Source organism: Cotesia typhae, unplaced genomic scaffold (assembly GCF_013202065.1).
Source record: "Cotesia typhae breed Kobodo isofemale line unplaced genomic scaffold, CoteBio_Ctyphae contig_50, whole genome shotgun sequence".
Lineage (NCBI taxonomy): Eukaryota > Metazoa > Arthropoda > Insecta > Hymenoptera > Braconidae > Cotesia > Cotesia typhae.
The window spans coordinates 1,072,875-1,099,510 of NW_027423758.1; the positions used below are offsets into that span (position 1 = coordinate 1,072,875).

Sequence of the window (26,636 nt, forward strand, 5' to 3'; positions counted from 1 at the left end):
ATATACAGTTTTAAGATCAAACTGAGGTTAGCTGTCAATTTTTTAGAATTTTACAATAAAAAAAATACTTTTAAAAATTTCCAACAATAATTATTATTTCTTCTTAAAAATTAGCGTTGAAGTTCTTCTTCAACCTAGAGGTTAAATAAATTAATTATTTAAACAAGAAGATATATTGAATAAAATTATATTTTTATCTATGACTAAAAATATCTTCATTAATCTTCAACAATATTTTGTAGAGCATAACCTCAAAAAGAACAAAGTAAAATAATAAATAATCATAAAAATTTTTGTAATATTTAGTGTTTAATGTTTTTAATTACACATTGATATTAATATAAAATTAACACTAAAAATCTTAAAATAAAAATTCCAAAAGAAGAAATAACCTCACAAATTTTTAAAATCGAATCACAATTATTTATTGATCGATCGCTTGCAGATATTAACACAATAAATATATACATAATATCAATACAATAATAATTCCTCGTAAAAAATATCGAAAGCACAATCAAAATCCGTTAAACATTGTTCTGGTCTTCTTTGGAAGGATGCGCTGCGATCCAAGCAAGCGCTTTCTGGATGAGCTCGGGAATTGGGGGCGCAGTAGGCAAATGAGCTCCCTCTGGCTTGAAGCCCTCTTCATTAGCAGTGTACTTCAGCGAAATTTCCTGTCCATCGTCCCCGCGGTACGAGAATTCACCGGTTGCTTGCATAGCTTCATTCTCACTGCCGGCATTGGCCACTTGTCCTTCTTCCTGGGCCTTGATTCCATTTCCCGACTCGTAGGCCCATTTGTACGACCCGTCGGGGTTAGGTCCGTCTTGTGTTTGACTGACAATTGGGATCACATCGTCTGCCGGAGCTGTCAACGCAATTGGCGCTGCAATCGCTATCACTAACTGAAGAAGAGAGGGTAAATTTAGGTTATTTTTATCAAGTAAGTTAAAAATAACAATTATTAATATTAATCAAATATAAAAAATTATTTCAGATGCATTAAAAATTAACTTGATAATTTTTATAATTTTTTTAACAAATAAATTATAGAAAAAAAAAAAATTGGAGTAAAAATTTTTTATAAAAAAATTTATTTGTTAAATAAAATTAAAAAATTATCATTTAATTTTAATGTCATAATTTATTTGTTAAAAAAAGAAATGACAGCTGATTTTAATTTCATAATTTTTTGTTAAAAAAAAAAAATTTGAGGTTAAAATTTGAATAAATAAAAAAGTGAAATTAAAAAAAAATAATTTTTCAAAAGAAATTTGTTATAAAAAAATAATACTGAAGTTAGCGGTCAGCTGTTAATTTAAAAAATTTTTTTAACAAATTAATTACAATAAAAAAATGCTTCTAAAAATTTTCACTAGCAATTTTTATTAATTTCCACATGTGAAAATTTTTAATTAATTTTTTTTTTAATAATCTACTAAAAAAATTTTTAATATCTGTCAACTTCAGTGTTATAGAGAAAAAAATGACAAGATGATCAAATGATAGCTTACTTCAATATTTAAAACTCACCAATAATGCGTACATGTTGGGACGTCGTAAAACTCTTCTAACGACAAAGTGTTTACCTCGGCTGGAGTACTACCGGCATATATACCCCCAGGTTCAGCACATTATTACCAATACGTTAACATAATCGTTTGGTGGTTACTATTGGTTGATGCTCATGTTGGAAGGCTCCGACAGCCTTCTTTTACTCTCAAATAAGTAAGTACACACACGGTTAATGTTATAATGTTTAAACAAGGTATCAAAGCATTATAATACTCACAGGGATTATTTATACGTATACGAATTATTCATACGAACTCGAGTGTGTTACAACAACAGCGACTAATACTAAATAAAAAAGAAGAAAAAAAATCAGAGGTTAGGTGTGTGGTGGTGTGCATCAATGCGACTCTATGCCACCTTCCCGAACAAGGATCACCGTGTCGCAGTCGCGGTGTAATGTTTTAAATGTCATCGGGTCCCCGGCAGCAGTCCCAGTAACAACTACTAACGTTTTTAAAAAGCAACACGCTTACTCAATTGTCATAATTTTCTTGCTTTGCTTTCACGTATCATTTTTTTAACCTTAAATTCATCTCATTACACATTATGAACATTATTATTATTATTATTATGGTGGTGAGTACATGCTCTTATATTTTTAATTATTCCATTAAAATATTTATTTGGCTCATGCTTATTCTTATATGTCAAGGTCGTGATGCGCTGGATGTTTTCTTGGATGCACGCGAATCAATATGTAAGTATTTATTTATATGTATAAAACAATAAGATAAATTTATTTTATTGTAAAAAAAAAAAATAAATTAAATTTTCATAATTTAACTCAACAGGAATAATAAATAAAAGTAATTGTTAAAAAGGAAAAAAAAAAAAAAACATATATTTTTCAATAATTATAAAACACGGAAAGAACAAAATTATACTGCATATCCTTCCATGTTATACTCAGTGTAATCTGTGGTAAAAAAAAATTCCAGGTAATATCAATTTGAATTATACTTAGTAGAATTTTGGATTATATAATTTTTTAAAAAATTCTGATATTTAAATTTTTTCTTTTTTAATTTATAAATTCCGAAAAAAAATTTTTTTATACGCCCTTAAGGCTTTCTTATAAAACAATAAGATAAATTTAATTATAAAAAAAAAAATAGATTAAATTTGCATAATTTAACTCGACAGGAATAATAAATAAAAGTAATTGTTAAAAAGGAAAAAAAAAAAAACATCATATATTTTTCAATAATTATAAAACACACACACACACACACACACACACACACACACACACACACCCACAGGTATTAAAATAATAATTAATAGTGAGTCGTATCTCCGATGAGGATCTTGTTTGAGAACAACTAGTGACATCGTGCAATCGCTATTATGTTGTAGATAGTAAACGGTAATATTTAATAGTAATCGCCTTAATAATAATAATAATCTTGTAATTTATACACAATAAATCACTTTCAAAGACTGTCTTCCTCGGGATGAGCGGCGATCCATTCAAGACCCTTGACGATCGCTTCAGGAATTGGCGGAGAAACTGGAAGATGATCCCCGGCGGGCCGGTATCCGTTTTCATCGGCGACGTAGGTCACCTGGATTGGAACACCGTCGTCACCGACATAGCTGTACGCTCCAGAAACTGACAGAGCGCCGTCTTTGTTCTCCGGGTCGCTTGAGGGAAGTAGAGCACCTTCTTGGCTGACTTTTGTTCCTTTGTTAGTCTCGTAGTTGTATTGGTAGGAACCGTCGGGGTTCGGTCCGTTGAAAGAGCTGCTTATTATCTCTTCAGGGGGTGATGACGGTGATGATGACTCCGTTCGGTATTGCGGAGCTGCTAATCCTGCCGCTACCAGGGCTAACAGCGCTACTGCTTTCTGCAAAGATAAATTAATTATTTTTTTTTTTAATTGGATTATTAATTAAAAAAATTTTTAATAAATTAATTATAATTAAAAAAATGCTTTAAAAAATTTCCATTAATAATTTTTAAAAATTTTCACATTTAAAATTTTTTTTAAAAACAATTTAATTAGTCTCGATTAAAATGAATTAAAAAAAAATATAAATATTAACAAATAATTAAAACTTACTGAGAACATTTTAAATTCCAACTGAACTTTTTTGGAGGATGATCCAAAAGTTTATGTGAGTAGATGGGAGCAATGGTGACTTTTTATAGCACTCCCGAAACCTTCAGTAGATGAGGTGTGAGAACTTCTCCCTCTTATTTTTGAATCATTCAATATACTACCTGTATACACAAATAAATGTTATTTTTTTGTATTACAGATGAGGTAGCCGAAACGGACATAAAGATACAGAGTTGACATCAGTGTACAAGTGTCTTCACAGATTGCGACAGAGTCCCCCTGTTGGGCCTTACCCACCAACAGGTACTCGAAGTTATTAATAAAACTCTCATTTTAGCGTAATTACCCAGTTAACTAATTCAAAAATAATTTTTGGCCAGTTATAAGCTAATAAAGTAGAATCTATTTTTTAATTATATACCCATCGCAATAAATATAAGTTTATATTTACTTAATCGTCATTAATATTAATGACTTAAAATGTAAGCGGAGATTCAAATGATATTTTTTTTTATGGCCTTATAAAAGCTTGCATCAATGGCCAATGAATTATTTTTTATAAATACATAAAAAAAAAAAAAAAAAATACTATCAACTATTACTGATAGTTTTATTTGGTAAACTTGTTTGCGATGGTTACATAAATAATTTGATTATCTAAACAAAATGTCTGGGACGTTTTAAAAATATATTTGATTAAAAGATTTATAATATGTGTGATCATCCCGAGACTTTCTAATTACAGTTTTTTTAGTAGTATACATCTATAAATGAATTCTGTAAAACCATAAAGATTATTCAAGGCCGTTGATGTTTCAGAGACGCCTCCAGCTCTTATTATGTTACTATACTCCAAACGATGGGACTGAGATCAATTCTGTGAGACATTTTTTAAAAATACCTTTTTGCTTCCGAAGGTTGTAATAAATAAAAAAAAAAAAAAATGTCCATATATATACGACGTTAATTTGTTACAAAAATGTTACGGGAGATTATTTATTTAATTGTGAGTATGAGGATTAATTATAATAGTTAATAATAGCTCTCTATAGTCAATATGTTTAAATTTAAAATTGCGCAATAAAATAATATAACAAGTCTGGCATCATCAGAGCCGTGAACAGGGCCGTAATCACACTCATTGCGGAACGTTTGCCTGCAGCATCAAAGTATTCCTCAAAGTCATGTCGTGAGAGCATATACACACATTAATGTTTGTATATATTTACAGAGGATCATCACCGGTGACCACGCGTGAAAGTTTAAATCCCGTGGTAGGTAGTATTTGGGTTGCGTTGATGACCTCTAGGCCACACGACCAAAAAAAAGCTATAATTATTATTATAATAATAATAACAAGAATTAATGTGAAGAAGCTGCAGAGTACAAGGATGATCTACTTAGCAAGGTTCATGATAAATAATCCTGATTTAATGCTACAAGAATGAAGATGCGAAGGGACCAAACTCACCAGGTTGACCATGAAACTGACCAGTTTTATTTAATCATGGTGTTGTGATTATATGAGATTACCGATAGTTTTACCAAACGGCTTTATATATTAATTAACCATTATACGTTACGACATACTCGAATTTCGAATAACTTTCTTCTTAATCCACAGGATTTTTATAATAATTAAAAAATTATATTAACAAAAGTGTCATACATTGTTGCGGTACAGAAGAGATATTGTGCAACTAATCACTGGTGAATTGAGAGATCTGGCTGACGATTATAAATCTCTTTCACTGGCAAATAATTTTTATTTATTATTGCTATTGAGGATTATTTTCTGTATTGGTTATTGATAAAACCGAGCATCAACATCAATCATTAAGAAATGGAAAAATAGGAGCAACGAAAGTTAGTGACCTTTTAATAAATGTTGTATTAATTTAAGGACTATCCCGATTGTAATTGTAATTGTGATCCCGGACGTGATCATCACAGTTGTTATCGTCTGATGGCCGTCACAAGGTAAAAGGCCGATTTTTGATTACAACTGAACAGTGAAAATTAATATGGATTATTATGATGAGCTGGATGTGTGTTTGGAGAGGAACCGATGACGGAATACCTGAAAGATGTTTTTAACTTTTCAGAGGAGGGAGGTATTTAATAAGGTATTACTTTATACTGGAGATTCGTCATCTCGAGGTAGTTGCTGGATATATAAGCCGAAGGTATTTTGGTGTTAGCATCTCAGTTCAGTGTCAGATTTCAATCGTTGATCATCTGTGCTTTTAAAGCTAAAAAATTAAAATGTACAAGTTGGTAAGTAATATTTTACCAATTAAATTAAATTAATTAATAAATATTTGTTTTAATTTAATTTAAAAATTTTTAGGCTGTTATCTTGGGATTGGTGTCCGCGGTGTTGTCAGCGCCGGTGGATGATACCACTACGCCAGTTCCAATAATTAAATTTGAGCAAGACGGCCCCAACCCTGACGGCTCTTATTCCTTCAACTACGAAGGAGGAAACGGAGTCAAAGCCGACGAGGCCGGATCATTGGTTCCTTCTGCCAACAGTGAATCAGGACAAGCTATGTCTGTCCAGGGATCTTTCTCCTACACCGGTGAAGACGGTGTTGTCTACAAAATTGTCTACGTCGCTGATGAAAACGGATTCCAACCACGAGGAGACCACATCCCTACTTCTCCACCAATCCCTGAAGAAATCCTCAAGGCCCTTGAACACAACGCCGCTCATCCTGAAGAAAACGACATCGACGCTCCTAAACAATGATTTTTTAATTGATATTCTGTTTAAATAAATTCTTTTATTTCTTCTTTTATATTTATTGTTTTATTTAATTTTTTTTATTGCAAAATTATTAATTAATAATTAATTTAAATATTTTTATATTTATTCTTTAAATCTTTAAATTTCTTCTTTGACATCTAAAATATCTTGAAGAAATATTTAAATTATCTTATCAAATTTAAGTAAATAAATATTGTAGTCTATTAAAAGATTTAATTATTATACAATTTCTTCTTTATTAATATTAATTTATTATTGTTAAAAAAAATTAAAAAGAAGAAATGTAGTCTAATAGGTTATTTATTTTAAATTAAGTTATTGAAGATCATATATTTAATTTTTTTAATTTATAAAATTAGAAAGAAGAAATAAATCCATGATTAATTATTTATTTTAAATAGTGCAATTATCTAACAGCCAATAAATCAAAATAAGTAGCCAATTATTGACATTAGCCTCACTATCAATTACTTATACCTAATTACAGGCCTAAGGAATTACTTAACAACACGTTTACATAATAATAATAATTTATTTAGAAATAAATCATTTGTATACAAATATAGTAAATACTCTTCGGACGTTAAAAATTTATTATATTAATTTGTAAATATAAATTATAAAAATAATACAATTACAGATAATAAATAAAAGATTGTGTTGACCGAGTTGTGAAGATTCTGAGCGTCTGGTACAAGTTGATCTGCGTCCAGTGAAAGTGAGAGTGAATAATAATCCTAAAAATAATCTATAAATACAACTTAACGAACTAACAGCAGTCACAATAATTTTAGCAATCAAATATAAAATAAAATGAACTTTATATTACAAATGTAATTTAAAATATTATTAATTATTAATTATTAATACTAATAGCGTAAAAAAAAAAAAAAAAAAAATATTAATTGCGTCTGATCTGATTCCTTAATTTAGGATCTTTATTGTTATTTTTTTCTTCTTTGGGAGCCTGAGTAACCTCGTCGTAGTTCTCCTCGGTGGTAGACGGCTGTTTCTTCAGCCACTCTAGTGCCCTCTGGATCTCCGGCGGGATCGGCGGCGGCGTTGGGATGTGAGACCCAACAATCTGGCTGCCAAATTCGTCCGCGGTCCAGCTCAGCGACACAGACTCGCCCTCTGGAGAAATATACTGAACGGAGCCTTGAATCAGCTGTGCCTCGTCGGGGGTTCCCTCGTATTTGCGAGAGCCGAACTCCTTCTGCAAGATTCCACCGTCTGTTTCATAAGCCACGGAATATTTTCCAAGACGGTCGCCGACATTTCGCGAGTCGCTGATTACTTTTTCTGGCTCGCGAAAATACTGCGCACTTGTCACACTCAAAATTCCTGCAATCAGCTGTAAATGTCAATTTTTAATAATTTTATCAAAAAAAAAATTTTTTTTTTAAGTTAGTAATTAAAAATAAAATTATTATTGTATATTATTGTATATTACTCACCAGAATCTGCATTTTAACACTGTTTGTTTTCAGAAAATGTCCGAGAAAGTCGAACAGTCACTGCAGCAGTGAACGTAAGTACAAATCCGTAAGAAGAAAACAGCAATGTCCCATATAAAGATCAGACCGCTGATGGTTGCTGTTGTGAAGTTCGCGAGCAACTCTTGGGCAGCTGGGGGCACAGCCGACCTTTATACCGTCCGTCTACACCAACGTCTAGGCTTTACATAACCCAGGAAAGTGGTTAATTTGGCGCAATATTCCTCCTAAAAATATTTAATATGATATAATCTCAATTATTAAAATAAAAGTGCTCCTGTGTACTAACCTGTCATTTTTTTTAATTTTTTTCAGCACCTGAAGGGCCCATTAAATCCTTTGTTTGACAAAATTGCGAGCATCATTATCGTGGGAAACGATGCCTATTAATTGAAGTTAGTCCTTGGCCCCCTGAACCTGCCTGTCGCTGTCAGCATTAAAAACGCCCTGTAAGTTTTATCGTTAATCTTATAATTGTGATTTTGAATGTATATCGATAATGTATATTTATATATAAATATACATTGATACAAAGTTACTGTACATGTATACTCACTACCGAGGATTTAATATCAAGTGAAAGGTGTTTTATTTACATGCCGCTTAATAACTCCCAGATTGTTTACCTATTGATCCTGTCTATTATTTATTTATTCGCTTTTATTAGCATACTTATCAATTAATTAAATATAAAAAAATATTTTCGCTAAATTTCTAACCTTGGATTTTATTTTATTTTAATATAAAATTGGATAATAATATTACCTGGCAGTTTTTAATTCATTTTTATTTTTCAGATCGTCAGGGGAATCCCATAATTTTTAAAGATGAAGGCCAATAACCTAAAATATTAAAACAATAAACATTATTAAGGTGAATTAGGAATTTAAATTGCGCGCTTTGATTTTTTAGCCAATAAAAAATCGGGGACCATATTTTTGCGATAATTTGTTAGTTAGTTTTAACACTTATTTTAATTTATTTTAATATAAAATTGTATAATAATATTATCGCAAATTTTTAATTCATTTTTATTTTTCAGATCGTCGAGGGAATCCCAGAATTTTTAAAGATATTTTTATTTCATCTAATTTAATTTAGAGGATTAGAAATTTAAATTGCGCGGTTTGATTTTTCAGCCAATAGGGAATCAGGAACCATATTTTTGCGATAATTCGATACTTAGTTAACTTCACACTTATTTTTATTTTAATTTAGAGGATTAGAAGACTATTTTAATTTAGATGATATAAAATAAAATATTCAAGCCATCTACTGGTAAAATAATAAAAGAGTTAGGCGGCTCGATAAAACAGTTGAGCATCGATCAGAATTTCTGTGGCAAAAAATCTCTGCCTCTCACTTTGTGCAATAAAAAATTCATATAAACACATGTCAGCAGACAAATGTAAGTATACATTTATATATTTATATATATGTTAATATTTATAGATGTGCTGTGATATGTATATATATATATATATATATATATATATATATATATATATATAGATATAATTACATGTGTGGTTAAAGCTGGGCAAGTGTTACAATGACTAGAGATTCGCATTGCGCGGTTGTCGCGCTTTCGGTCCGGTTCGGCAGTGTAGCTCCTACTCGGTCTACCTCGGTTCCATTATCACGGGCGCGACCGCGAGATCGTCCCAGGTCCCAGGTTGTCCGGTTTAGTAACGTAGCCGCGTGGCAAGCACGCATGGTGAGATTAAGGTAAGAATGATAGTGAAATTACCAGACATTTAATAATTAAATTAAAACACAAAAAAATTTGCACTTGTAGAATTTTAAAAAATAAATTTTTTAATAATAAAAATTATAAAATGTCCGGTAAATTTATTTTCGCAAGTCAAGCCACTAATGTATAAGTTATTGAGAGTATAGAATTATTAATTAACATAATAATTATTTATTTATCACTTATTAACACAATATTAATTGGTGTGAAATGTTGTTGTATTTAACAGGCTTCAGAGCGGATTAAAATCTACTGGCAAGATTGACGGATCATTGTCAGACAGTATCCGGTTGCGTACTCGATCATTCTAGAGTTGAGCTAGATTATTACCGCGTCAGCGCAAGTTAGTCATTGATTTTATCTGGAAAGCTAACTGGACGATCTGAGGAACTAGATCTTAAGACACTTGGAACAACAAACTTCCCCGGAGATCTTAAATAACTCACAAGTTTTATTGGCAGTGAAGGCAATAAAAAACTACCGCCACGTGTTTAACACTTGTGCTATCACTTAATAATTATCACTTAAAATATATTATATTATTATATTTTATTTATCGTTACAATTTATACTTGTATGTGCAGGTGATATTTAAGATGACGAAGGTATTTAAAGAGATCGCCGAGTCTTGTGGATATCATTCCCATCAAGATATCGTCGGGTGATTAGGTGTTTTCTTGTTATATATTTTTATTTACAAATCACTATTTATTTTTATTTCTTCCAAGTGTTTACTATTGTTTAAAATGGATGTAATTTATTTACTCGGGCGGCAATAAGTGATTTTACTACTCAAAAATTTGATTCCGTGGCCTACATTCACCCGGGTTACGTTTTCTGCTAATAAAAGCATCAGCGGAAGACAAGTTTAAGAGATTAAGTGATTGTTATATACGTTTACCGCAACCACAGGAGCAAACTCAAGGTATTATTATTATTATTATTATTTTTTTTTTTAATTATTATTTTTAACAATTACCGTATTTATGTCAGTTTATAATCTAATTTTTTAAATTATATAATTATTTCTTCAGATAATATTGTTTAAATTTCATTAGAGAGATATTACAGGAATTATGATAAAGAATATTATTAATCAGTTTGTAAAAATATCGATATTATTATTAAATTTATATAGTTAAGCCTTATTTATCTAAATTAACAAATAAAATTCAATTGTTTTGTATATTATACTCAATTCGCATTCTCGCTACCGGACTATAATTTAGTCATAAAGTAATTCAATTAGAAACTAAAAGGGGTTAGAACAAAAAAAAATTTTTGTCGCTCTGACCTCTTATAAATGCTTTGTTTAAAATATTTTTTTTATTTCTTCCCAACAATGCGGTTATTTTTATTCTAAATATTTATTTGTTTATACTTAAAATAATTATCAAGAAATTTATTAAGTTTTCAATAACTTTTCAATTTTTTTTTTTTTTAATTATTTAATTATTAAATTAAAAATTAATAATAATAAATAAATAAATAAATAAATATTTTTACAGACTTAAAGAATAATGGATTTATCAACAATAGAAGCTTCAAAATTAGCCTTACTAAAAGCACAATCAATGCCGCACAGTAACTCGCGAATAGGAATAATAACAAAGCCAATAAACATACGTAAAATGAGCACAATGGAGGAAGAGAGCTCCGAGGATTTAGATACGAGTACTCATCAGATCGCAGTGATGAATCTCGGGCAGCAGAATAATTACAGCAACAATTACACCTGCAACGACGATTCTGATCTGAGTGATCACGAGCGGGAGCGAGGAAGGCTGCTCTCAGCTGGCAGCCGTAGGATTTTTATTGTGCCAACAGTAAGTGGTAGTAATCCTAGTGCTCAGATAGGTCATACCACCACCACCAGCTCTACCGGAAGCGGGAACGGGAATTTAATAAGCAAAAAATCAAGCTGCAGTCGTAATAGCAGCGCCGAGAGCTTTCAAGATAGCAAGTCAAGAAGAAGGGACGAGGAATTAACGATGCGGATTAGCCGTGATAACAGTTTCCATCGGGAGTCCGTGAACGGTCATCATCATCCGAATCACAACCATCATCACCATCATCACAGCCACCATCGCGATCAGAACGGTTTGCACCGCGAAAACTCAACCCACGGAAGATTTAATCGCGGAGTTGAATTGTACGGAGGCAGACATCGGTATCCAAGCATGCGTTCGCTCAAGTCTAACGCCACCGAGGAGCATCATCAGCAGCCGACTACCAGCTGGGCCTCGATCAGCTTCTCCGACGCTACTCCAAGCCAGTCTCCAGCTCGCGGAGCGCCGTTCCATGAGTCCGTCTCGATTCGCTCCCTGGCTTCCATTGGACTGGGATCCTCCGATGGCCGAAAATTGACCATAAGACGGGTCCCAACATCGCCGTCCGAATTGCTGAACATGGTTCAGTCTCTGTAAGTTAAATATTATTTATTTATTATTTACATTCTACTATTACAATGACAGATGACATTGGTTATCATCCCAAATTATATTGGGTAAAAAAAAAAAAAAAAAAAAAAATTCAGATAGTAGCCAGTATAATCCAGATGACAATGAGTATAATCTCAGATATCACCCAGTATAATCTCGATTATACTAGTTACTATCTGAAATTTTTTTTCACCACAGATATTACTGAGTATAATCTGGCATTATTATAAGTTTATAATTTATTGTTTATTTTTTTTTTTTTTGCTCTCTATAATTAAATAATGTGACAAAGTCATTATCTACCCATCATGAAATTGTCAAGTGTAAAGATAAAACTCATGATGTTTGTTTACTTAACTCCGTCTATTTACTCGAGGATTTATCACATATTTAAGATAATAAGTTGTGATATAATTTTTAGGCCTCTGGATGATGATATGTCGACGTCAGACACCGATGACTACGGGACATTCGACGACTTGAGCGATTATCATCAACCAAAACGACCTCACTGGGCAAATAAAATCCAGTTTGTTTTGGCCTGCGTTGGGTATTCCGTAGGTCTTGGTAATGTATGGAGATTTCCGTACTTGTGTTACAGCAGCGGTGGCGGTAAGTACTTGAGATATCCGCTTATAATTAACCTGAGAACCAGGAAATCCGTGTCTTTTAATTGTCAAAAACGTCCGGCTTAGCAGTAATAGTATTTGAGTTGCTTTAGTGGTGGTAGATAAATCAGATAGATGTAGATATAAAATTATTAAACCCATTGTCCTGCTACAAAGCAAGGTCAGTGGATACGCTGATTTATGATGCCTTGATGATATTAAACGATCTAGTACGATAATTCTCACTACAGCAGAGAGCAGCGGACGTTTTTGTCGAGTGGTTATTAGAATTAGACAGGTGATTTAACAACTTCAAGCGCTACACTTAAGAGGTTATATTGCTGTGTTTAATAGCGTTAGATAATAATTTAATTTTTTTATTGTAGCTGTTGATTAAAAATTTTTTTTTTTAGAAATTTTGAACCCTTGTGGAAATTTTTCTCTGAAAAAACTTCAAATTATTTTTTATAAGTACGAATAATAATTCTTAATTTTTATGGAAGTTAAATAATCTCAAATTTAACTCTTCTACTAGGAGAAATTTTAGCAACCATGCGCCCTCCGTCGGAGTTTTTTTAGTACTAATATTAAAAAGCGATTGTTGGGCGCCAACTAATCTAACAAGAGGTTAAAACTTGATGAAGAAACTTGTAGAGATATCGGATGGTATGATTGATTAACCAGCGACTTGGTAGTTAATAACGCATTTCTCTATTACAGCAGGATCGTCGGGATTATCATTATTAATATCAGCGAAGATGAAAGATGGGATTAAGTATCCAAGGTCATGTATCAAGTTCCCGAGCGGGATTGCGCGACGTCCGTTTCCTCCGGTGTTACACATACAAGAGTGGTTTTAACGTTTTTAAATTACTTGTAATTCAACACCTACTTTTGTCGCGTGCGTTACGTGCGTTAACGTGCCCTTGTAACAAATAATTAATAGTCTCACGCGTAGGTGTCATAGAACAAGAAGAAGAAGAGCAAGATCACTCCCGTGTTAATATACATGTATATATTTACGGTCTTGTAAATCGTATCAAGTTGATAGTTTGCCAACTATTGTCTTGATCATTATCATCCTCATAATTTTATCTTATTCTATTTCTTCTTTAAATTACTCTCTATGATTCATCCGAGGATATAATTGAAATTTATCCTTATCAACCACTTTATTAATTGCATAACAATGCCGACAAATAAAATTTTACGTATTTTTGTACTTTGTACACGTGTAATAATAAATAATAAATTTAGTATTTAATTTATAACTCGAGGATGATAATGCTGTGAATAATGACTAATGCAAAATATGATATTTAATAACAAATGACCAACAAGTAATTAAATTCACGTGGTATGCTCAGTATAATCACGTTTATTGATAAAATAATGAATGAATGAATTCTTTAGATATTTGTGTTATTAAATAAATTTTTTAATTTAAAATTAAATGTAAAAAAAAAAAAAAAACGCAAACACGTCATTAGCGAAAAAAAAAATCGTGACACCGCGAGAAGATTTATTCTGAGCATGTGATGCAATTCGACAAGGTTCCACGTGAATGTAAATAGATCTTTTATCGGTCATTTTGCGATCCGATTTGCGTATTACAACTATCCTTTGTTTTATTTATCCATTATTATTATTAATATGTGTGCTCTTCTATTTAATTCTGTTATTACTGCCGAGTAATAATAGAGTTTAATAATATGAATAATAAATAAATTATTCTTTATGTCAAAACGAACAAACGCAGTTGCGTGTTATGAAGCGGAAGTTTCCCCAAGTAATGCAAGATCGATGTATGAGTTACGTTTGCTTAGTAAACTTGTTACTTGTATTCATCAATTACCAACAATATCAAAATATTGAGCCTTCTATTTGTAGGCTATATAAATTATAATAGATGATTATATCACCTGGAACGTTTGTTTTTAGTTAATATTTGCCAACTTATTTTTAATTTTTAGATTAATATTTACCTTTTTTTTTTTTTTTTTTTTTTTTTTTTTTTTTTTTTTTTCAGGTGTATTTTTGATCCCGTACTTTATTATTCTCATTGTTTGCGGAGTTCCATTGCTGTACATGGAACTTGCCGTCGGGCAATTCACCAGACGAGGTCCTATTGGTGCTTTGGGACAAATTTGTCCTTTATTTAAAGGTGAGTTTCATTTTTTGAAACTTTGTAATTGTTTCTAAACACCACCGCCATATTGAAACAAGTTCCTTGAAGGAACATTGGGAACACTGATCAAACAAGAAAATTTTTTTACCGATTGAGTAACTTTAAAAATAATCTTAGTCATAAAATAAAATAAATAAACAATTTTTGTCCAACGAACTCTGTTTATTTTTAGATGGAGTTTTTTTGACCTCTAGAGAAAAAAATTAATTTATTAGTTATGAATAATAAATTACCATAAAAAAAAGTCTTGACCTCCTGTGGTTTTATGAAAAAGTTTTAAATTAAAAATTCAGTTATTTTTTGTTTGAGTAAAATCCGACTTTAATTTAATGAGTAAAAAATAAATATTTATTTAAAAAAAAATATTTATAAATAAATCATCACAAAAATATTTTTTTTTTTCACATTGTTTTATAAATAAACAAATCCCTGACATATTTTTACTCAATAATTTTTTATCAGAACTGATAATATGAAAAAAAAAATTGTAATGAAAAATTCTTATGATTTTACTGATGATAAAAAATCGCCGCGATAAAAATAAGAATTAAGATACTAATTTAAAAAATAATAAAAAAAATTTTTGTTAAACAGGTGCCGGTTTGTCATCGGTGGTGATATCATTCCTAATGTCAACATATCACAACGTAATAATAGCCTACGCGATATATTACTTCTTCACTGCATTTAAGTACGAGCACCCGTGGGCGAACTGCAACAACTCGTGGAACACCCCAGCCTGCTGGCACCCGGAAGCTCACGGTAACCGCAGTAAACCCAACACTTCCCGGACACCGTCGGAAGAATTTTTCGAGTAACTGGACTTTCGTTAGTTCTTCAAATAAAATGATAAATAATGAGCTTGCGAGAATTATTTATACTTAAAAAAAAATAATATTAACAATAAAATCGGTGCTAGGCAAGCTTACCGATTCAAATCACGAATAACGGTGGATCATCTTGTATGACTTTAGCAAGAAAGTACTCCAGATCAGTGCTGGAATCGAGGAGCCAGGGATCCTCAGGTGGGAAATAGTCGCCTGCTTGCTCACCGCCTGGATTATTGTCTACTTCTCAATATGGAAGTCCATCAAGTCCTCGGCTCAAGTCCGCTATTTAACTGCGACCCTTCCGTTCCTTCTGATTTTTGGGTTTCTTCTCCGCGCTCTCACTCTGCCCGGAGCTGACAAAGGTTTACAGTTTTTCTTTCGTCCACGATGGGAATTACTAGGTAATGCCAAGGTAACAAAATCACTTTACTTTTAATACCTAAAATAAATTTTTAATTACATTTAAGAATTTTTTTTATAAAAATTAAATAAGGTAAAGCCCCAATTATTAACAGGGATCTAAATATTGACACCCTAAATTATTTTTAAATATATTTAATCATCTTTAATAAAAATATCTATCATATAAATTTTTATTAAATTTTAATTAATTAAAAAATTGAAAAATATAAAAAAATTACTGTCAGTTCAAAATATTAAATATTAATTAAAAAAAAAAAAATAAATAAATAAATGTCAATAATTAGGGCTTTTACCTTAAGTGTAATTTTTTTACTTGTAATTTAATTATTAAAAATTTAATTTTTATATAAAATAAATTACAATAAAAAAATACTTAAAAAATTTTTTTTTATAATAATTTAATTGCTATAAATTTACTGAAAAATATTTTAAAGTTAATTAATTGCAGGTCTGGGTGAACGCAGCAGCTCAAATATTCAATTCGTACGGGATCGCATTTGGCTCGATGATATCCTTTGCGAGCTACAATAAGTTTCATAACAATATCTTTGTGGATACTCTTGCGGTTTCGCTGATAAATGGATTGAGTAGCTTGCTCGTGGGCATATTTGCCTTCGCAGTAATCGGCAATATTGCCGTTGAACATAATACTACCGTTAATGCGGTACTCACCGATGGTATGTGTATATATTTATATTTATGTTGGTGTTACGTATGTTAAGCATTAAAAGTTTCTATTTGTAAACCCAATACCGTTTGGTATTTAACATTTTATTTATATTCAAGGACCTGGTCTGGTGTTCGTCGTGTATCCTCAGGCCTTGGCGAAGATGCCCGCGTCCCAATTGTGGGCCGTTTTATTTTTCTTTATGCTCGTCTGTCTCTCATTGAATAGTCAAGTACGTATCATTTCACGAATATTTATAACTAACTATAAATGATAATTATTGATATAATTATCATCTAGTTCCTCATCCTCTATTTTTATTTAATATAAATCTATTAATAGTGAAACTCCTTTTTATATCGTAAAGCAATGCATTAATTTTAATTTATAAAATATTAATTTAAATAATTAAGAGAATAAGGAAATTTTCTCCAGTATTTTTATATTTTTATTTTAATTTTTATATTAATCTCTTAAAAAAAATAATTAAAAAATTATAAGTGCTTATAATTTTTAAATAATTTTTCTAATGCTTAAAAAAATTAAATTTTAATTTAAAATAAAATTTTTTTCAGTTTGCTGTTGTTGAAGTGGTAGTGACGTCAATACAAGACGGTTTTCCCAATTGGGTAAAAAAAAATTTACTTTGTCACGAAATGTTAGTTCTTATTATTTGCGCTGTATCTTTTATCTGCGGATTGCCCAATGTGTCACAGGTAAGTTAAATTATTAAAAAAAAAATAAATTTAATTAATTAATTAATATTTACATTATTGTTAAATATAATTATTTAGGGTGGAATATATTTCTTTCAACTGATTGATCATTATGCAGCATCGATTTCTATCATGTTCTTGGCATTCTTTGAAGTTATCGCAATATCGTGGTTCTACGGCGTGCGAAGACTGTGTAGCAATGTCTCGGAAATGACTGGAAGAGTTCCATCGATGTACATTCAATTTTGCTGGCTTATAGCAGCACCTCTTCTGATAATGGTAACCGTATTTTATTTTTATTATTTGTGAGTTAACATTCTGGCCGAGTACCCTCAGGCTAAAAAAAAAACATTCACGCGATAAAAATTTATCAAATGAATTGCATAAAAAGTATATGAAATTATTTTAGCCTCCGGGTATTTTTATTTGACTATGATATTAAAAAAATATTAAAAAAATTTTTTTGACCATTCCAAAAGAAGAATTATTAATGATATTAATAATGACCAATGATGTTTTTGTTTGTTTAGTCGGTATGGGTATTTAGTTTGATTGATTATCAAAGTCCAACGTATGGCAATGGAGCTTATCAGTATCCATGGTGGGCAGAAGCTGTTGGTTGGGGAATAGCGTCCTTGTCACTGATCTGCATTCCATCATTTGCCGTCTACGTATTAATTAGAGCCGAGGGCGTTACTTTCACCGAGGTATTTTTATTTAGCAATACAAACGTTGCTTGTTCAACCTTCACTAATTTTTGCTGATTATTAATAATTAACAATCGGATAAAAAGTTTTTTTTTCTTTTTTTTTAATTATGTAATAACTACTTTACAATCACTAGTTCAATTGATCCGCAAATTATAATTCGTCCGATTGCGGCAAGAATTATTTTATTTTTTAAAGGTCACACCGTAATTTTTGATCATATTTTTTTTTTTTTTTTGTTACTTATTACGTAATTTTTACTTTATGAAATTATTTTCATTGGTGAGGAAAATTTATTTTGATTTAAAGCGATTATGGGTAAAATCGATTACCTTTGACCTTTCTGGTAAATTAATGGTCAAGTTTGTGCGAAGAATCTTATCGGTTGTCAATTTTCAATCTAGAGGGTGATTGATTATATTCAATTTAATTTTTTAATTATTTTTAATCAAATTAATAATAATTTTTTAACTTGTAAAATAAATTTATTATTATTAAAAATTTTATACAATAATAATAATAATAATAACTAACATCTTGTCACCTTATGATGTTATTGAAGATATAAAATTTCTATTTTTATTTCAGAAACTACGCAATTCAATTAGATCACATTTTGAGGCCTGCAAAGTATGTCGTCAGGAATACTGCGCAAATCCGCTGCATAATTTATCGGATACCGATAAGGAGCAAATCAAACAACCACTCCAAGAAATGAACAGTCTGATAAATAACGTACCCATCACAATAATACCCGCAAAGTCTAAAACATAATAATAATAATAACACCAATTAATTATCAATAGCTAAGTTAGATAATATTCATAAAAAACAATTATTTATAATTCAATATAGTCAAACAATAGACCCGGCTGACCAAAGAGTGGCCATTTATCACATAAAATAGAAGCCGATTAGTTGAAATTACCTATTTATAAATTTCTGAATCACATGCATGCCAAGACTGCGATATTACAACGATTAAAATACTATTTTTATTATTATTAGGGTAGAAGTACCGTTTGTGGCCACTGTACCGTTTTTATATAAATTAATTTATATTTATAAACCATTACAAACTCAATGTGTTTTAATATAAATTTTTTAAAACTCAACAAAAAATATGGTTTTAATTTTACAATTTTTTATAAATTAATTCAAATGTTAACTGGTTAAAAATGGTGCTAAGGTGGCCAAAAACGATACTTCTATTCTATTACCGGTATATAAATAATTGTAGAAAACTCTTTACTTGTTTTGATGATATTTATAGATAATTTAGTTTACAGAGTGATATATATATATATATATATATATATATATATATATATATATATATATATATATATATATATATATATATATATATATATATATATATATATATAATATATACACATAAAGTCTTCCATATACTCTCGGTTGTCGATATTTACCATACATGTATGGCATAGTTTTAAGAGCTCTTTTGTTTTATCGCAAATTAATTAATTCAATCATCTGAACGTTGAGTGCTAAAAAGGCGGAACAATATTTTTAATTTAAAAATATTTAAGAGCTTTTTTAAAAATTTTTCTAAAATTTTAAAAAGAAAAAAGGATAAGGTAAAAGGTCCAATTAATTTAAAAAAAAAAAAAAATCATATTAATATTTAATATTTTGAACTGTCAGTAATTTTTTTCAATTTTTTAATTAATAAATATTTATATGATAGATATTTTTATTAAAGATGATTAAATATATTCAAAAATAATTTAGGGTGTCAATAATTGGGACTTTTACCTTATTTTAGAGCTTTTTAAAAAGGATATTTAAGTATTTAAGTAATTAATAGAACGATATATTAAAAAATATGTATGTATAATGTATGAATGTATGTAAGGGATGAAAAGTGTCTAAATTGGTCAACATAGTAGTTTTCCAGATGACAGAGCATCATATACACTTGAGTGTAATGTAATATAAGTGAAGTGATGAGCAGGGTGGGGACAATGAGGGTTGCGCGGTACCTAGAAAGCTTCTCTCTTCTCTCCCTGGTTCATGTCCATGCATACAGTGTACACCAAGCAACTGTATTGCTCTCACGAGGGTTATCATCTCAGTAAGCTCTCGTGCGTACTCGCAAGCTCTCGTCTTCTGTAAGAATCACACTTTATGAACAAAATAAAATTACACTTTAAAAAAAAAAAATTAAAAATAAAAACCATAATTAAAAATTAATATAAATTTAATTAATTATTGTTTAAATTTTTAATCTAAAAATTAAAAGTGTAATTTTAATAAGAAAAAAATTGTAAAAGCTTGAATTTTTGACTTGTGTGATATCGAGCAACTTGTTGCTCGCAGTTAAGCTCACGTGTTATTAAATCGAAAGGATGCATATGTATTTTATTATTGTCTAAGTTGTTGACTTACTTGGAGTAGTTTAAATTAATTAATTAATTAAAAAAAGGTGACTTAGTTTAAATTAATTAATTAAAAAAAAAAAAAAAAAAAAAAAAAAAAAAAAGTGAAGATTAATTAAATGTCAATCATGTATTTGCATTCTCGAGCATTTAATAAGAAAACTTATGAATATAAAATCTAAAATGTACATATCATGTTTATTAATCAGAATCGCTTTGATTTAAAAACTGATATTTAAAAATAAAATAAAAAAATAATTGTTATTTTAAAAAATAGTGTTTACTTCTGTAATAGAATTTAAAATAACAGTCTGCTCTAAATTATCAAGGACGAAGCTTATAATAGAATATATTGAGTGAAGTAGACAATTAACTAAAGACAGAACAGAGAACATCAAAGGATCGATATTAAAGCCAATAATTACAAGATATTATCAAACTTAAGGTATAATTTGTCATGTTAGATAAGTGCGTTAGTTAGTAAACCAATAAACTTGTCTTTATACTTTATTTTAAAGATTTAAAGAGCTGTATACTGAGGATGATTATTAAATTAGCCGTAATAACTACCTTATATACAAGCTTTCAGACGGCACAAAGGATTTTATTTGGATGTTTAATAAAATAATTAATTTAATTTTTTTCAGGAATTATGTCACCGCGTAACGGCTCGTGTATGGCCGAATCGAGCTCCGTACGCAGTTTGTCCTCCGATGACGTATCTACGAGCAAATCCTCCAAGAAGAAATCCTGCTGGAAGCGCGCGACTGATCCAGCTCACCGACGTGGTCGCCGGATTCAATTACTTCAAATGCTCGTGCTTCCTTTTATACCAATACTTGCGCTTATTGTACAGACTGCAAATACTCTTCATGATATACTTATCTATCGGCAAGAAGTATCCGATATTGAGGCTCAGGTATTTTTTTTTTTTTATATTAAATTCCATTTAATCTCTAGCTTCCTTAAATTCCTTTTTAAAATACCTGAAATAAAGGCTTTAATTTTTTTTCTGTACGGATTTAATTTTTTAAATAACTTAAAAAGTACTTAGCAGATTTATTTAAAATTAAAAATGACCATCCAGATTTATAAATACTTTAATTAATTTTTTGTTTCATCAAAATTGACCAATTTAATCAAAAGATACAGCTGATTTTTATATCCGTACAGAAAAAAAAAAACATAACCTAGTTCTTGGAGCTCATAACTTCTAAAACTCTATTTAAAAATTATTTTTATTTAAAAACAGATGTAAGTCTATAAAATATGAAGAAAAAAAATTTTTAAATACTTGAAATAAAAGTTTTAATTTTTTTTTTCAATTTCTGTACGGATTAAATTTTGCAAATAACTTAAAAACTACTTTGCAGATTTATTTCAAATTAAAAATGACTATTGAGAATTGTTAATACTTTAATTAATTTTTTATTTCATCAAGATTGACCAGTCCAATCAGAAGATACAGCTGATTTGTATATCCGTACAGAAAAAAAAAAAACATAACCTAGTTCTTCGACCGCATAACCTCTAAAACTCAATTTAAAACTTGTTGTAATTTAAAAACAGCTGTAAGTATGTAAAATATGAAGAAACAAATACTAATTAAACTATTTAAACAACAATGGTAGAGAAACATGGTTGTAAATAAATAATGAAAGTATTTGAAAAGAAATTGTGCCAAGGACTAGTCTCGTCTCATTTATCCAGCAAGAACTTTTATTATGTCCCGATCGATCAATTGTGGAGTATGTAGAGTATTGTAGTACGTAGTCATCGACTATTAGTGTCGTCGCAAGTAAATATAGCACGCCTATCATCCTTTCTGCACCTTCTTCAGCTGAAGTAACTAATAATTAAAATGTAATAATTCACATTTGTGTACTCGAAGATGTTTACAATGTCTATTGTCTCATCCATTAACTAACGTAAAGTGGAAAAATAATTCTCTATTACTTTTTACTCACCGTTTATGTCTTTTTGATTGTCAGGTTACAATTGCCACCGACCTGGGTAAGGTCGTCACCGGGATGCAATTGGAGCGCTCTGAAGTTGCCTTCTTTATTTACACAAATGGCAGCCGGTTAAGATTCAATTTGACACAGCGGTATTTTATTACCGATCAAACTCTGATGAACATGACTACTTGGCCGCTAGCTTCCGTCCCGAGGGATGAGTCTAAAACACAAACTTACGAAGTGGTTAATAAAGAAGCATTTCAAGCTCGCTTGGATGACTTTAGGCAAGTTTTTTTTTTGTTTTGTTAATAAGTTAGGTTAGGTTTGGAAAAAAACAGCTGTCAATTTTTTTTAAGTCTTATAAATAAATTAATTACAATTATTAAAATTTATATTGAAATTTTTTTTTTTTTTTAATTTAATGATAATTAATTTAGAAGATTTTTCTAATTTTTTAACAAATAAATTATGACAAAAAGATGAAAAAAATTGACATGTATAAATTTTTAAAAATTAAAAATGCAATTTTTAGAAAATAATTTTTTGGAACAAATTTGTTTTTTGGGAAAAAAAAAAAAAAAAAAAAAAAAAATATAAAATTAAAAAAACAATTTTTAATGTCTGACAACTTCAGTGTCATAAAAAAATTTATTTTTAGAATTTTTATATCAAATAAATTGATAAAAAAAATTTTTTTTTTTATTTTTAGACTTGAAATTTTTGCATAAAATTTTTTTCACACTAAATTTAGTAACAAAAATCTAAAAAGTTGACAGATTCCAATTTTGTGAGTATTTTTATAACCTAAAGATGGTGATGGATATTTATAAGATGGCGATGATGATACGATATGAAAGCCAGTGCCTCTGACGTTAGTCAATAACATCGATTTCAATGTCCTCGGGTTTACGACGGCGTAATAAATTCGTTCAAAGCAACATACTGGACGTTGATGATATAGGGGTTGACATGGATGATCGCCTCTTGCCCATTTAAAGTGTGCAAATAGTGCGCGACGATAACTTACTTTTTATATTCTTTTTTAAACCAACCATTAATTCAAGTCTTTTATTCTCGTATTTATCTTCCTTTTTTTCTATTAATATATTTAATCACTCAATATTCAATAAAACTAATAATGATCTGCTATTTTATATTTCAGAGAAAAAATAAGCCCGGAAGAAAGCACTATGGCCGAAGTGATGGCCTGGTACACCAGTGTAAACGCGGCAATGCTAGATATTTTGACCAATCAGATAAAAGAAACGGACAACAGCGGCGTTTGGAGGTTATTATTGTCAACAAGCATTACCCAATAGTTGGTTTTTAATAAATTAATTAGAGCTTGATTGATCGGTCGCAGATACCTGATAGCTTTTAAAAACCTGCTGAGGAGTATCGAGAGCATTGGCATTGCTTCTGTTTACGGTATCAATTACTTCGGACGAGGGATACTCATGGGCGACAATTACGTCAGTTATGTTCGACACGAAGCGCTTGGAAGAGATCTCTTGAACGGATCGCTTACCTATGTTCCAAGCTTGAAGAGCTTGTATGCTGAACTCACGCGCAATATGCCTGGTTACGGTAGAATTAAATCTAGGTAATTTTTTTTTTTTTTTATTTTTATTTAAAAATTTTTAACACTAATTTTTTATTTTCAAATTTTGAAGACTAATTTTATTTCAAAATTGTGGAGACAAATTTTATTTGAAAATTTTAAAGTCAAATTTTTACTTAAAAATTTTGAGGCCAAATTTTTATTTTCAAACTTTGAAAACAAATTTTATTTCATAATTATAAAATTAAATTAAAATCTATTGAATAGAAAATTAAATTTCTTTACCCTAAATACTAATTTCTTTTCAGGAGGGATGAAATACTGAGAAACTTTCGCCGAGAACCAAACTTTGATGACGCTATAGCTTATTTCGACTCGATGGCAATGTATGTTGATGAGTTACGTAAATTGCAAAGCGCGTTACGGGATATGATAAGGTAAAAATAGCTTTTAATCATTTTTATGGATTTTATAAGTTAAATTTACATACAAAATATCCAACATAAATTTTTAATATAATTAAAGCCAAAATTTAAAAATAAATGGTTTTAATGTTTAATATTACAACAAAAATTTTTTTTTTTTTAAATTATAAACATTTTTTTTATAAAATTAAATTTTGAACTTTAGTTAAAAAAATATTTTTATACGACTTTTAATTTTTAATAATTAAATAGAAAAAATACTACCGCCAATAAGCAAATTATCCATCTCGTTAATAATTAAAAACAAAATTAATTACCATTTATTAATTGACAGAGACTATGTTAACTCAACCTTAAAGGACGCGAGCAATAAACAAGCAGCAGGGATCGCTATTGTCGTGTTGGTGCTCGTTATATCACCGATAATTATTATTCTTGTCCGCAACGCTGTCGCAACTATTCAGGTTAATAAAAAATAATTGCATAAATGACTTTATTAAACCAAACAATATAAAATAAAAAAATAAAAAATCTATTGTCTTACTTGTATAGATGTATGCCGCAAACTTGGCGCAGAAAGCTCGAGAATTAAAGCGTGAAAAGCGTAAAAGCGACACCTTACTTTTCCAAATGTTGCCGCCGAGCGTCGCCCAGCAGCTCAAGCAAACACAGCAGGTTGAATACGTCCAGTATGCATGTCAATAAAAACTAACCTTCAATTTGGTATCTAGAAGCTAATTACTCTCATTAAAATCCAAATACAGGTGCCCGCTGAGTACTACGAGGCAGTTACAGTTTACTTTAGCGACATTGTTGGGTTCACTGAAATTGCCGCAGAAAATACGCCATTAGAGGTTAGTTTTTTTTTTTATTATTCTAATAATTATAATTAATTATTCGGATAGAAGACTTGCAATAAATCAAACTATTTTCTAGGTCGTGACATTCCTGAACTCGGTGTACAAGTTATTCGACGCACGTATAGAGTGTTATGATGTTTATAAAGTGGAAACCATTGGCGACTCTTATATGGTTGCCTCCGGGCTACCTGTCAGAAATGGTAATTAACAATTATATAACTGTTATATGACACAACGGTAAGACACTCAAATTAATTGACAGAAATTTTTTTATTATTTTGTTGCGATAAAATTATTATTTAAAAATTTCACATGTGGAAATTTAAATAAAATTTATTTTAAGTATTTTTAAAATTCATGGCTGTCAGCTAACTTCAGTATATTATTTAAAAAAGACACTAAAGTTAACCTAAAGAAATTTTTTTTTATTAAGGAATTTTTTAATAATTTTACAGTTTTAATAATTAAATTATTAAAAAAAAAAAATTAATTTTTAACCAGGCGACAAACACGTTTCGGAAATAGCAACAATGGCGTTGGATCTTCTAGCGGCTTCATCAGTGTTCCAAGTGCCAAAACGGCCAGGTGAGAGGTTACAAATCCGCAGTGGTGCTCATACCGGCCCAGTAGTTGCGGGGATTGTTGGTACAAAAATGCCCCGCTATTGTTTATTTGGCGATACTGTCAACACAGCGAGCCGAATGGAGTCTACCGGCGAAGGTTAGTTTATAACCTCAAATTTTTCTACTGAAATTAAGACAAAAATTTCTCACTGATAAATCATCAAGAAAAATTAATTTAAAAAATATTTTTCTAGACCTAGTTAAAAAAAAAAGTGATGTCTAATTTCAGTGTCAATATTTTTAACCAAAAAATAACTGAAAAATAATTTCCAGCTCTGCGAATCCACATAAGTTTAGAAATGAAGAAAGCCCTGGACGCAGTGGGAGGTTTTAAAATCGAGCATCGCGGCCTAGTGGACGTGAAAGGTAAAGGTCTAATGGATACATACTGGCTGGAGTGCAAAGATGGCGGAATAGCACGAGCGGCTGAGCTGGACCTTCCGACATTCTTCGAGGACGTAAGGCCGGTCTTCATGAGACGGCTAAGAGAGGACGACACGCTTTGATGTGAGCCGTACTCCCGGCGGGACCTCTGGTACCTAAATAGACAAGGTCCTCTGCGTC

The 26,636-nt window shown here is 30.3% G+C and overlaps 6 protein-coding genes across 17 annotated transcripts; 3 read left to right on the forward strand and 3 right to left on the reverse strand.

The window, feature by feature from the left end:
• Positions 1–400: 400 nt before the first annotated feature.
• On the reverse strand, positions 401–1,678 carry Cpr22 (cuticular protein 22). Its single transcript, XM_074250151.1, has 2 exons — positions 1,537–1,678; positions 401–908 (listed from the first exon to the last, which is right to left on the reverse strand). The coding sequence occupies exons 1-2, from the start codon at positions 1,549–1,551 to the stop codon at positions 528–530; spliced, it is 396 nt and encodes a 131-aa protein (XP_074106252.1). The 5' UTR covers positions 1,552–1,678; the 3' UTR covers positions 401–527.
• On the forward strand, positions 1,595–6,442 carry LOC141531997 (endocuticle structural glycoprotein ABD-4-like). Of its 8 annotated transcripts, XM_074250149.1 has the most exons (8): positions 1,843–2,154; positions 2,231–2,275; positions 2,370–2,516; positions 3,841–3,944; positions 4,461–4,647; positions 4,873–4,915; positions 5,015–5,918; positions 5,992–6,442. In XM_074250149.1, the coding sequence occupies exons 7-8, from the start codon at positions 5,907–5,909 to the stop codon at positions 6,391–6,393; spliced, it is 414 nt and encodes a 137-aa protein (XP_074106250.1). In that variant the 5' UTR covers positions 1,843–2,154; positions 2,231–2,275; positions 2,370–2,516; positions 3,841–3,944; positions 4,461–4,647; positions 4,873–4,915; positions 5,015–5,906; the 3' UTR covers positions 6,394–6,442. The 8 variants fall into 8 exon arrangements, with proteins under 8 accessions (XP_074106243.1, XP_074106250.1, XP_074106246.1 ...); XM_074250142.1 differs by adding an exon at positions 1,595–1,731 and having other exon boundaries at positions 1,798–2,154; positions 4,461–5,918; XM_074250145.1 differs by having other exon boundaries at positions 4,461–5,621; positions 5,747–5,918.
• Positions 3,012–3,763, reverse strand: LOC141531996 (endocuticle structural glycoprotein SgAbd-3-like). Its single transcript, XM_074250141.1, has 2 exons — positions 3,642–3,763; positions 3,012–3,425 (listed from the first exon to the last, which is right to left on the reverse strand). Exons 1-2 carry the CDS (start codon positions 3,648–3,650, stop codon positions 3,012–3,014), a joined length of 423 nt encoding a protein of 140 aa, XP_074106242.1. The 5' UTR covers positions 3,651–3,763.
• Positions 6,443–6,728: 286 nt separating the features above from the next.
• On the reverse strand, positions 6,729–11,419 carry Cpr17 (cuticular protein 17). 5 transcript variants are annotated; one of them, XM_074250136.1, is made up of 6 exons: positions 11,287–11,419; positions 8,673–8,749; positions 8,464–8,533; positions 8,197–8,354; positions 7,869–8,134; positions 6,729–7,765 (listed from the first exon to the last, which is right to left on the reverse strand). In XM_074250136.1, the coding sequence occupies exons 5-6, from the start codon at positions 7,878–7,880 to the stop codon at positions 7,313–7,315; spliced, it is 465 nt and encodes a 154-aa protein (XP_074106237.1). In that variant the 5' UTR covers positions 7,881–8,134; positions 8,197–8,354; positions 8,464–8,533; positions 8,673–8,749; positions 11,287–11,419; the 3' UTR covers positions 6,729–7,312. The 5 variants fall into 5 exon arrangements, with proteins under 5 accessions (XP_074106237.1, XP_074106235.1, XP_074106239.1 ...); XM_074250134.1 differs by having other exon boundaries at positions 8,464–8,546; XM_074250138.1 differs by lacking the exon at positions 11,287–11,419 and adding an exon at positions 9,430–9,559.
• Ine (solute carrier family 6 member inebriated) lies at positions 9,499–19,549 on the forward strand. Its single transcript, XM_074250086.1, has 13 exons — positions 9,499–9,635; positions 9,890–10,585; positions 11,169–12,082; positions 12,523–12,713; positions 14,739–14,873; positions 15,492–15,711; positions 15,872–16,139; positions 16,599–16,827; positions 16,937–17,049; positions 17,393–17,533; positions 17,612–17,812; positions 18,064–18,240; positions 18,829–19,549. Exons 3-13 carry the CDS (start codon positions 11,181–11,183, stop codon positions 19,012–19,014), a joined length of 2,763 nt encoding a protein of 920 aa, XP_074106187.1. The 5' UTR covers positions 9,499–9,635; positions 9,890–10,585; positions 11,169–11,180; the 3' UTR covers positions 19,015–19,549.
• A 75-nt stretch (positions 19,550–19,624) lies between these two features.
• On the forward strand, positions 19,625–26,578 carry LOC141531969 (uncharacterized). The gene is made up of 12 exons (XM_074250097.1): positions 19,625–21,090; positions 21,293–21,564; positions 22,637–22,887; positions 23,766–23,891; positions 23,967–24,206; positions 24,473–24,601; positions 24,924–25,053; positions 25,142–25,264; positions 25,354–25,443; positions 25,526–25,649; positions 25,951–26,169; positions 26,346–26,578. Exons 2-12 carry the CDS (start codon positions 21,298–21,300, stop codon positions 26,576–26,578), a joined length of 1,932 nt encoding a protein of 643 aa, XP_074106198.1. The 5' UTR covers positions 19,625–21,090; positions 21,293–21,297.
• The last annotated feature ends 58 nt before the right edge of the window (positions 26,579–26,636 follow it).

Bases quoted from the DNA above. Each gene is read 5' to 3' on its own strand.
- Ine (XM_074250086.1), top strand. From the start codon at position 11,181: ATGGATTTATCAACAATAGAAGCTTCAAAATTAGCCTTACTAAAAGCA. The intron at 12,083-12,522 runs GTAAGTTAAATA...TATAATTTTTAG, and splicing joins CTGAACATGGTTCAGTCTCT to GCCTCTGGATGATGATATGT. The intron at 12,714-14,738 runs GTAAGTACTTGA...TTTTTTTTTCAG, and splicing joins GTGTTACAGCAGCGGTGGCG to GTGTATTTTTGATCCCGTAC.
- LOC141531969 (XM_074250097.1), top strand. From the start codon at position 21,298: ATGTCACCGCGTAACGGCTCGTGTATGGCCGAATCGAGCTCCGTACGC. The intron at 25,054-25,141 runs GTTAATAAAAAA...TTACTTGTATAG, and splicing joins ACGCTGTCGCAACTATTCAG to ATGTATGCCGCAAACTTGGC. The intron at 25,444-25,525 runs GTTAGTTTTTTT...ACTATTTTCTAG, and splicing joins CAGAAAATACGCCATTAGAG to GTCGTGACATTCCTGAACTC.